The sequence below is a fragment of the Aethalodelphis obliquidens genome, unplaced genomic scaffold (genome assembly GCF_003676395.1).
Source record: "Aethalodelphis obliquidens isolate GAN/ISIS:26980383/991018 unplaced genomic scaffold, ASM367639v1 scaffold2, whole genome shotgun sequence".
Taxonomy (NCBI): Eukaryota; Metazoa; Chordata; class Mammalia; order Artiodactyla; family Delphinidae; genus Aethalodelphis; species Aethalodelphis obliquidens.
This window is the reverse complement of record NW_020837946.1, coordinates 46,814,242-46,825,790: the sequence shown is the minus strand read 5'-3', so window position 1 is coordinate 46,825,790 and position 11,549 is coordinate 46,814,242. Positions and strand designations below refer to the sequence as shown.

General features: G+C 33.4%; 1 protein-coding gene across 5 annotated transcripts in view; it reads left to right on the top strand.

The window, feature by feature from the left end:
• Window positions 1-11,549, top strand: part of ITGAV (integrin subunit alpha V) — an 87,639-nt gene that overhangs the window by 36,545 nt on the left and 39,545 nt on the right. For 3 of the 5 annotated variants that reach the window (XM_027126371.1, XM_027126362.1, XM_027126352.1), the window contains exons 5-8: window positions 5,831-5,892; window positions 7,885-7,930; window positions 10,504-10,629; window positions 11,495-11,539. In XM_027126371.1, the coding sequence (XP_026982172.1) occupies window positions 5,831-5,892; window positions 7,885-7,930; window positions 10,504-10,629; window positions 11,495-11,539 (279 nt within the window). The remainder of the gene's footprint in view (window positions 1-5,830; window positions 5,893-7,884; window positions 7,931-10,503; window positions 10,630-11,494; window positions 11,540-11,549) is intronic. The other 2 variants (XM_027126387.1, XM_027126378.1) reach the window with 1 other exon arrangement.

Below are 11,549 nucleotides of genomic sequence, written 5' to 3'. Positions count from 1 at the left end.
TGTGTGTGTGTGTGTGTGTGTGTGTGTGTGTGTGTGTGTGTGTGTGTTAAAATTTGTAGACATATCGTGCTGTTTGATGACAGCAAAATGAAGGCAATTTTATTAATGTAAAGAAATTTAGAATATGCAGTCAACAGGCTTATCTTTCTCCCTAAGAACTAGTTTTCATCTTCCTTGGTCAGTAATAATTAATATTTGATTTTGGAAATCTGCATTTTTAGTCACTGTTAGTCAAAAGGTGCTCCCTTGAGCTTCTCTAACAGAGATGCAGACCCCACAGCTAACGATTCTGATTCAGCAGGTCTGGGTCAGGCCTAGCCACCTTCATTTTTAACAGACTCTACAAGGTAATTCTGATGGATACCAAAATTTGAGAACTGCAGCTCTATATTAATAATGATGTTAAAAGTAAAAAATAATTGTCATAAGGAGCCAGAGTTTTTATAGGAAGGTGAAACATTGGGGTCAGGAGCCGGAGTCTGAATTTCCTTGCTTTTAATCAGTCTCTTTGTCAGTCTGTCGACTAAGCTCACTCCTCTTGATCTAAAAGATCTCACCCTGTTCTCTAATATTATTTGAAATTTCCAATGAAATTTATATTGTGACTAAAGATGATTTTGAGCACTTGTAATTCTGATTATGCTTTTCCAACTCTGTATACTTTTTCCTTCTTGGAGATTGCAGTCCTTTTTCTTCTCCACTATTGTTGAATTGGCCACCACTCCAGATCCTCTTTATATCAGAAACATAAAAATAGCTTCTTGAAATGCAGTGTGGTGTTTATACCTGGACCACTTTTTAGGCCATTACTTTTTCTGTTCCACTGGTCACCAGGTAGTGTAGTAAAGAGAATTAATAACAAAAGTACAACATGTAAGACTCTTATTGCTAGACTTTTTTTCCATGTTAGGTAACTTGTGACACCAAAGTATCTATTTAGTCTTCAAAATTCTAAGCAGTTGAACGTCTGAGAAATTGCAAAATGATTTCATGAAACACTTATTTGTTAGCCCACTGCCCTGGCCCTACTTGTTGTAAGTGGGAGGTAAACATGAAAAGAATGATACATACCCATAACCGCTTTATTAGAGTAGGTCAGAAAGCACACCCTGCGAGAATGGAGGAGGTGGGCAGATGTATCCTCAGTGTCTGACTACACCACCTTCTATTGGTGTTTTGGTCATAGTACTGTTGTCTTTGGTGGCATGTGGAAAATGTGAGGACTAAATTTGTGTTTTTAATTTCTGTATTGCAAAAATGTTCCTATGGTGAGAAGATAATTTCGTAGCTCTGAAGGATGAGCTAACCCTTGTATGCCAGGCTTGTAACCTGTCGTTTATGTGATGGACACACCTGTAAAATCACCTTTATTCTTTTCTGATACATGTGGGAACTGAGATTCAGACAGTTGAAGTCATTTTTTTCCTACATCTTATGGTAGTGAGTGATCTAATGAGGATTTTAACCCAGGTCTGTCTTATTCCAAAGGAATCTTTTCCCTGTATTACTAACAATAGAAAATGTTTTCCATTTCTATTTCCTCTGTATTAAGCACAACTTTTCTACAGAGAATACTGCTTTCAAAAGTGCAGGTTTGGGGCTTCCCTGGTGGTGCAGTGGTTGAGAATCTGCCTGCCAATGCAGGGGACACGGGTTCGAGCCCTGGTCTGGGAAGATCCCACATGCCGCGGAGCAACTGGGCCCTTGAGCCACAACTACTGAGCCTGCGCGTCTGGAGCCTGTGCTCCGCAACAAGAGAGGCCGAGGTAGTGAGAGGCCGAGATAGTGAGAGGCCCGCGCACCGCGATGAAGACTGGCCCCCGCTCGCCGCAACTAGAGAAAGCCCTCGCACAGAAACGAAGACCCAACACAGACAAAAATAAATAAATAAATTTATTTATTTAAAAAAAAAAAATAGTCACAGGACAAGGCAGCTCCCATTCTACCATTTAACAGCTTAGAATACTATTCACATGTCATGAGAATTGCTAAACATTACAAGGGAAACACTTTAAAAAAAAAAAGTGCAGGTTTGGATAATTCCTGATGTAAGAGGACAAGAACAAGCATTCTAACGATGATCCCTTGAGGATATACTGCCATGTTCAGCTAGTACTTTTCATCATTATGCCTCTTCAGTAACGACCAGTTCTCTTCTTAACATGTATTTAAAGGATTAAGACTGCGTGATGTAGCTGCTCATAATGCTTTCACTTATTTGGTTTAAGCACAGACAGTTTAACCTTATTTTCTGAAGTATTTAACATCCAAATCAGATCAGCAAACTATGGCTTGTGAGTCTGTTTTTGTAAATAAAGTTTTATTGGAACATAGCCACACCCATTTGTTTACATGTTATCTATAAAGGGAGAGTTGAGTCCTTGCCACAGAGACTGTATAGCCCCTAAGCCTAAAACATTTATTATCTGGCCCTTTACAGAAGATGTTTGCTGATCCCCGATCTCAATAGTAATACCTCAAATATTAGAAAAAGCAGAGAGAACAATCTTAAAAATATCAAAGTGAATGCCTTTCTTCCTAATAAGCTGGCTTTCAGTATCTCTTGATCATTGTATGTACTTTAGGGCTCAACGTTTGAAGTATTAAGCTACCTGCAGCCCACAGTGCAAGGGGCAACCTGCCCAGAGAAGAACGCTCAAGAGTGGGAATCTCAGAACTTGGGTTATATTCTTGCACTCTGCCAACAACCTGTATATCTATAGTCATGGGTGATTCATCACTGGTAAAACGCTGATTTAGGCAAAAGACTTCAGAGATGCAGTTTTTGTATTTTATGTCTTTTTCATACTTCAATAAATTGTGTAACCCAATGGCTGATTTTACACGAGGCTGCCAGTTTTGTAGGGCTACATTGCCAACTTCTTGATAACTGCTTGTTTTGGTGGTGGTAGTTTGTGGGTTTTGTTGTTTGTTCATTTGTTGTTTGCTTTCTTTTTTTTAACACCTTTATTGGAGTATAATTGCTTTACAATGGTGTGTTAGGTTCTGCTTTATAACAAAATGAATCAGCTATACATATACATATACATATATCCCCATATCTCCTCCCTCTTGCGTCTCCCTCCCACCCTCCCAATCACTCTAGGTGGTCACAGAGCACTGAGCTGATCTTCCTGTGCTATGCAGCTGCTTCCCACTAGCTATCTATTTTACATTTAGTAGTATATATAAGTCCATGCCACTCTCTCATTTCGTCTCAGCTTACCCTTAACCCTCCCCGTGTCCTCAAGCCCATTCTCTACGTCTGTGTCTTAATTCCTGTCCTGCCCCTAGGTTCTTCGTAACCAATTTTTTTTTTTTAGATTCCATATATATGTGTTAGCATACGGTATTTGTTTTTCTCTTTCTGACTTACTTCACTCTGTATGACAGACTCTGGGTCCATCCACCTCATGCTTTTGTTTTTTGTTTTTCATGCTTTTGTTTTTAATGTGACCTATATGGATCTGTGGAACGTCACTCTATAAAAGTTTACCTTATTACTGATTATGTTTGCTTTTGGCTTCTCATTACTGTATCTATGACCATTCTTGGCATTATACAATAGGCTAAATGTCTTTCTGTTCTAAAAGTGCCTGAACCACAAATCATATGATTTAAATACTCTTTCATCTCCATGCTCAGACTGAGTCTTTGTTCTTTCTGTCTACTTTCTGATGATAATGTTATTTGCATATAGATTTTTCTCAGTTGTGATTTCTAGTTTGTTTTTTCTTCCCCTTGATGGTTGCTTAGGGAATTATAAATGCACTGCTGGCTTGAGATAGTGCAGCCTAGTGGTGTAGACACTCCTCACCTCAGATCCATGCTCTTTTATTTACTAGGTGGTTTACCATAGTCAAGTTCCTTAATTTCTGTGAGCCTCAGTTTTCTTATATGTAAATTGTGACTAATAATAGTATTTCTCATAGAATTGCTGTATAGATTTTAAAAGATTTTAAATGCTTTAGTACGGTACTGGGCTCACAGAAATTAAGGGCTTGATAAACATTAGCTGCTCTTACTATCATAACCAATAACATTATTTATAATATTGTCAGGCTTAACAAATAGCAGAAATATTAATTGTCCATAGAAATAAAAACAAAAGCCTTCACTGAAATAGATTATAGTCAACATAAAATTCTTTACATTCGCACTGTTTAATAGGTACCTGTTAAAATTTTAAAGGACGGTTATGTTTCTAGCTGGATGTTCTGGGAAACCAAATAAAGTAGATAATTGTACAGTATGATAATCAAAAAAGGATGTCTTTATAAATAGCTTGAAATAGTTCCCCAGATGCAACTTGAATAAAGGAAATAAACGGCTGACTTGAGGTCAGAGCAGAATTCCTTAGTATGATTCACTAGACACTGGAAGCCCCAGCCCTGCATTTTCCCATTGCCTCTTGGTTAGAAAAATTTACATTGGGGTAGCATTATACTCTTGAGGCTATTTTCTAAAAAAAATTCTAAATTTAGATATTAAGTGTGTAATCTTGGGGCAGTTCCCAGGTTTTAAAATGGGTTCAAAATTTTAGATGGGAGTATTTGACAAAAATTCTTGCAAGTTGTCCTCATGACTGAAAGTAGATATTTTTGGTTCCTGTATTTGGGTGGCAAATACAGGAATACTATAGCAAAATTATTTAGATATTGTGACATTGACTACAAGAATTCCTTGATGACTGAAGAGCAGCTGTTTTTCATTGTTGCTTATTATCCTCAAAATAAAACAAGGAAGAGTTTTCAGGCTCACTGTTACTTCTAGGTACAGTATTACTCATGATTAGAGTTAATTTATTATTAATTAGAGTTAATTATTATTGGCCAATTTCATAATTGAGTATAAAGGAGTAAAACAGTTGAGTCTATTATCATTTGGAGAATACTTAAAAGTGTCATGTTTAAAAAAGTTGACTTTCTAAATGTGTTGTGAGAGTAGGAGTAGTTTTCGTATTTTGCTCATTGCAGAATATTAAATTAGGGTCTGGCCATCTCCCCAGATTCTGAACTACTTTTTTTCAGGTTTGTTGTTGTTGTTGGATATAAGTGTATATATAGGAAATGTATCAGGAATGTAGGTATCTCCTTTAAGTATTCATAATAACTTAGTGAAGACCTAACAACTGTAGGAGAATAATAGTAAGAAATAGAAATTTCAGATTGGAGTTTTTAACTCAAAGATTACAACTCATCATTGTTTTATGAAATCAAAGTATGAGTCATAACCAGTAATTTTTAAAAAATGGAATGAAATATAATGTGTGTATGTTGGGTTGTGTGGGCTATGATATAAACTATAATCTTGTGGGTTGTGGTTAAAAATAAAAAGTTTGAAATCCACCATCTTAGGTGATCTTTCTGTCCCCTGCTGACTGGTCCAGGTACTTTCATCTCTCTCTGTTGCCATTTCTGATTAATGGGTGCTGGTAAACATGCATACTAACTTTTTTTGTGTGTGTGTGGTATGCGGGCCTCTCACCACCGTGGCCTCTCCCGTTGCGGAGCACAGGCTCCAGACGCGCAGGCTCAGCGGCCATGGCTCACTGGTCCAGCCGCTCCGCGGCGTGTGGGATCCTCCCGGACCGGGGCACAAACCCGTGTCCCCTGCATCGGCAGACGGACTCCCAAAAACTGCGTCACCAGGGAAGCCCCATACTAACTTGTTTAGAATGTGTTAATAACTCATTAAGTGCCTGAGTGAATGAACACTCTCAGAGACTAGTACATTATCTTACAGTTAGAGTGATATCAGATTTTTCTCATGTTTTGTTTTGTGTTGTTTGTTTTGGGGTTTGTGTATATTTCCAATCTTTTTATTTTAGAAAATATTGATGCTGATGGACAGGGATTTTGTCAAGGAGGATTCAGCATTGATTTTACTAAAGTAAGTTCTCATTTAAGACTGAGTGAGATTCAGATCTACCTTATTATCTAAGCCATGGTTAAAAATTAACTGGTTAATACTTCAGATTCTCTGTAACTATTACCTGTTTTATGAAAACAGCTAATAAAAATGACCCATGCATTTTGATATCCGTTGCTTTATATTATTCTCTCCCTAGGAGACATTGCTTGTTTGAAATAGACATCAAAATGGAATGAAGGACAGTAGAAAATCTCCTGAGTAGAAGATAGATAGCTGTTATGACTTAATATTAATATTACAATTTCCAGTTGGATAAATTGATAGACTATTAAACCTTTCTATTTTTGACTGAAATTGAGTTTTTGTAAAAGCTAGCAATGGGAGCTTTCTTACAAAATCAGAGTTTAGTTACATAAAAGTTGAAAAACATGCTTATTTACCATCTATTATGTGCCTACAGGCAACAAGTAAAGTTGAAGCAATTTAATTATTGTAAGAAATCTCATATACAGGGCTCTATGTATTTTTAGCTAAGCTGATGTGCTCTCTAGAGTTGATAGTTTTTAAGCTATTTTTTAAAAATAAGAATTCCATTTATATTTTCAAAGGAAATTTTTCTTAAGTACTTCTCTTTATGTAATTTTCTTTTGTGTGTGGGTTTTTTTTTTTGTGGGATATATGAACATTTTGAATATCAAATTGAGACTATTAATTACTCCTAGAGAAGTCTCAAAAATACATTGCTTGGTTAAAAGTAGAGCTTCCTTAGAAAGCTTAATATGGCTTTCTTAGAAAATGCAAACAGAAGTGCCTTAAATTTATTAAAACAACAGAAACTATAATCATGATTCAGAAAAACTAATAAAGCATTTTCTTATTTTTTTTAATTTGTATTTTATCTGTATTAAAATTTTTTTTCTAGATTAGATACTGGTAATTATAGTTGACTCTCCTTATTAAGTAATTGATTTTAATTCACTCAATTTGAAATTCATAATTCAAAACTTATTCATAATTACTTATAATTTAAAATTTAAGGAAGCAAAACAAAGATAAAGTATATTAATGCATATTAGGTTTCAACTCATATGATGTGTTTTCAAATAGGTGTTGTATTAAAGCAAAAAGTGTCCTTATTTTCTGTACTTATGCCAGTACAACTATAACCCCAGAAATATTCCCATACTATGAACAGTCATTGCTATATTAACTGTTTGCTTTCTTCAACTCATTTCTGAAAAATGGTGTCATTTTAAAGCAGACAACTTAGAAATATCTTTTACATAGCCATGGCCAGAGGTTGTTGAAAGCTTGAAAGGCTATATGTCTATTTGGAGAGAGAAAAACTTTCTCTTAACCTCCAGCAAGAGGAAATTTTAAAAATACTATGTTCAAACACTAACTACCTTGAATTAGATACTTATAATTTGTTACAGATGTAAGAAATGCTAGTCAGGTATAATTTGTATATATAATATACCCTGAAAAATTTACCCTCTAACCTCACTCTTGTTTAGATATGCAAGACACTAAAATTTTTCCTTTAGCTGAAAAATTTTTAATGATTATTAGAAAGGAAATTTGCCTATGTAGTCACAAAGGTAATATACAGAATTAAGGAGTGACTTTTTTCTTACTGTAACCAATAATACTATGCTGATGGCACGTCATACCACGTGTGTGAAGCAGCCAAGATCTACGAATCTATATGTATATATATGTTTGTATATTTTCACATATTAAGTGAATATATTATAAGTTTCCTTTTTGATATTTATTGCATTGTGTTTTAGAAAAAGTATAGTGAAAATTACTGAATTAGATGAGTTTAAGACTTATGATTTTGTTTACTTTAATATATACATGTTTAATATATGCATATAATATTTTCATATATATGTCATATATACATATATACTTGTATATGTAGCTTTTATGTTTATTACATTGCTCTCCATTTTTAAAGCTACCTGTTTTAAAATATGTATCTTTTTGTTTGATTTAATCTAGGCTGACAGAGTACTTCTTGGTGGTCCTGGTAGCTTTTATTGGCAAGGTAGGTTAATCTTTCAAAAACTACCCAATAATGACTGTGTTTCAGACTCATCTGGCTTATCATGTGCCTATGAGACCTTTCAAATTATTTTAAACAAAGAAATGGAAAAATAAAATTTAAATGTATAATCGCTATCTTTGTATAAATTGTATAAAAATTGTGTACAATTTTTTTTAAAAAGGACTATAACATCATATAAGGTGTATGTAAAATATATAAATATATAACATAATATATAACGTATATTATGTATATTCCTAGTAGAAAATAAACTGAATATTTTAAAAGTAAATTATAAAGTAAATTAATAAAGTAATTTATTTTTATTGTTTATGATATGTACTTTTTCATCTCTGTACTTCAGAGGAAATGATGTAATTAAGCATTAGAAAGTGTGTGGAACTGATTTGTAATAGGTAAATTGTGGCCTTCCAAAAGCTCATGGTTTTAAACTTAATTTGAATTTGCACATTAAAATATTTAAATGGTTATTTTCTCATTAATCGCTGACATCAAGAATGATTTCTTTGTGTTTGGGGAGTTTTTTAAATAGAGGATCTTATTAAGTTTCAAAAGAATATATTAAACTGGCATTGACGATTGATGTAAAGATAAAACACTACATTCTTTAGTCATTTTCTGAGGACTAATAAAATTACCATTTGAACAAATGTATAACAGATCATTATTTTCTGACAGTTTGAAAATAGGTAACTATATCTGCTTATTTTCTTAGCTTATGATTCATTTATCATTAGAGACACATTTATTTAGTCAATATAGTCACATGTTTATTTTCTGCTAAAAAGTGCCATTTACCAGATTCTGTTATTCAAGCATTGTCAATATTTGGAAGAACTGGAAAATCTATGACTATATTGATTTGCAAGTACTTTCTGATTCTGAATTTTACTTCTGTATTCTGCACTCTGCTTTCTTTACTTGCTTCCTTGTAGGAAAACCCGTGCTTTTGCTTTATAGAAAGGGAAACTAAAAGAGATTTGCTGAAGGAAAACAGGATGGAAGGAAAATAAGAAGGAATGAGAAATGGGAATAAGTGAAAAATTGGAAGGGATGGCAAAGGAGAAAAAGAAAAATCAGGCAAAGAGGATCAGTATGAGAAACATACTAAAACTGAAAAATTTGAATTTCTATGAATTGTACCTCTATTGGAAAATGAAATGATTTAGGAAAATTATACTTGAGTTTTACAGTTTTACAATAAAAATTAAAATAGCAGCTCTGACTCTATGTAAGAAAATAGATATTAATGCTTTCTAATTAGCTATAAAACATGGATTTATTTTTCTTCTTTACTGCTAGGTATGTCATTCAGTGGAAGGGAGGGAAGTGTCTGATGAGCATGTGAGGGAACCAAAGATAGATTTTGTGATTCTCAGTCAGGACTCTTTGTTAACTCTGCCTTTTTAAGAGACACAGCTGTGAACATGTTTAAATGACTTGTTCTTTTAATACCTTGAGCATGCACAATGTATGCATTCCTGTTTATTATAAATTAGGACAGATACTATTAATATTATATTCACTAGAGATTTATTATAAATGGTATATAATATGTAACTGAAAACTCAGTGACTGGACGGAGAATATTTTGTTTTAATAAGATTAAAATCAGCACGTTTCACTGTGAATAGGTAAGATATTAGGATGAATTTTTCTATAGATCTCAGAATTGTCTCTGTAAGAATAGAGAAAATGATAATGGTGTTTTATTCCAAAGACATGATAAATTTTCCTGTGTTCTTTGATTCAAGAAATATTTAATGAATCCCTCCTATGTGTTTGGTACTGTTTAGGCACAGAGGGTAAAGTAGTGACCCAGACAGAAAGTGTTTCTGCCCTACAAACTCAGCTTATGTGACTGGAAAAATTGGAACAAGATTAATATCTTTAGCTATTATGATTTTCTTTCTGAAATAGCAGAAATGAAGAGATTATTTTTCATATGTTATGGAGATGGCATTTGATAAATCAAACAACCTTTCTTGGGGCAGGGAGGCAGTCGATTTTTATGTAGTTGTCTGGATTTCTTGTGTACTTAATAACTTAAAGTTGGGAAGAAAAGTGAACTCACTCATTCAGGCTGCTTTCATAAAAGTGTCCAAATAACTTGTTAAAAAATCAGTTTAACAAATTATTATGAAGGTAAAAGTAATTATTTCAGTAGGTTTTTCAAGTTCTAACTTGAAATTTGGTTTGGAAACAACCTTTGATTTTATGATTCCATTTATTTAACATTGATTTTTTTTAGTGAATTAAAACTAATTCTGCATTTATACATTTTTGTTTTTTTAGCAGAGACTAATTTTAAGTACTAGCTTGAATAGAAATAATTGTGACTTAAAAAATAATCAAATTTCAGATTTAGTATTATGAAGAAGAGTTATTTAAGGCTAATAATTAGAAAGACATATCTAATCTATTTTCTTTCATGCAGGTGCTATCCATCATCTGTGTCATAAAGTTCCCATTAGAAACTTGTCATTTATTTTATATATCTTTTTTAGGTCCACACATTTCAAATTATAATTTATTTTATGTATTTATTTCAGGTCAGCTCATTTCAGATCAAATAGCAGAAATTGTATCTAAATATGACCCCAAAGTTTATAGCATCAAGTATAATAACCAGTTAGCAACTCGGACTGCACAAGCTATTTTTGATGACAGTTACTTGGGTAGGTAAAATCAAAATATGGATTTATTTTCTGATGTTGTGGTGGATTTGTCCTGTATTTACATATGCTGCTTTCAGTAGGAAAATCTTTTATGTGAAATAGATTAAGATTTTCTTAAAATATAGGGAACATATTTGTTATGAATACTTAGGTTATATTGTATGTCAGTAACTGAAATTTAAGAGCATGGTTATTAACACAATGATAATAATAATAGATAACCTTTAAGATATGCTTGGCCCATGCTGGGCATTGTTCTAAGTGCTTACTTGTATTAACTCATTTAGTCCTCACAACAGGTCTATGAAAGTGTCGTAATGTTTTACTCCCATTTTATAGATAAAGAAACAGGCACAGAGAGGCAAAATAATTTGCCTAAAGCCCCTCACTTGTAACTTGCTTTTCTGAGATTCCAACCCAGGCAGTCTGACTCCTGAACTTTTATTCACTATGTTAAACTACAGTTTTGGTTTAGGATTTATTAACTTTTGTTCTCTCTCTTTAAATTTCTCATATTCATTAAACCAAATAATACATGACAGAAATAGTATTTTGCTGATTGAGAAAACCTGTTGTCGCTTCTTTATGATGAATGCAGATTTACCCTGTTTTTAACTGACTCCTTTGTAAAGTTGATAAAACAGGTTTATATTTCTAATAGAGATATACTGTTTAAGTATTTAACTCCATTATTTTCTTTAAGATATATTTATCATATACATATGAATCTATTACTCCTAGAGGACAAAATATTACATAATTAAAGGAATTACTTGAAGATATTTTCCAGGAAAGCTTAGTCAGCAAGTACGCTGAAGATAACCAGTCCTGCCCTGATGGTGTCTTACCTTTGGTTCCCCTTTAGGTTACTCAGTGGCCGTCGGAGATTTCAACGGTGATGGCATAGATGGTATGATGCA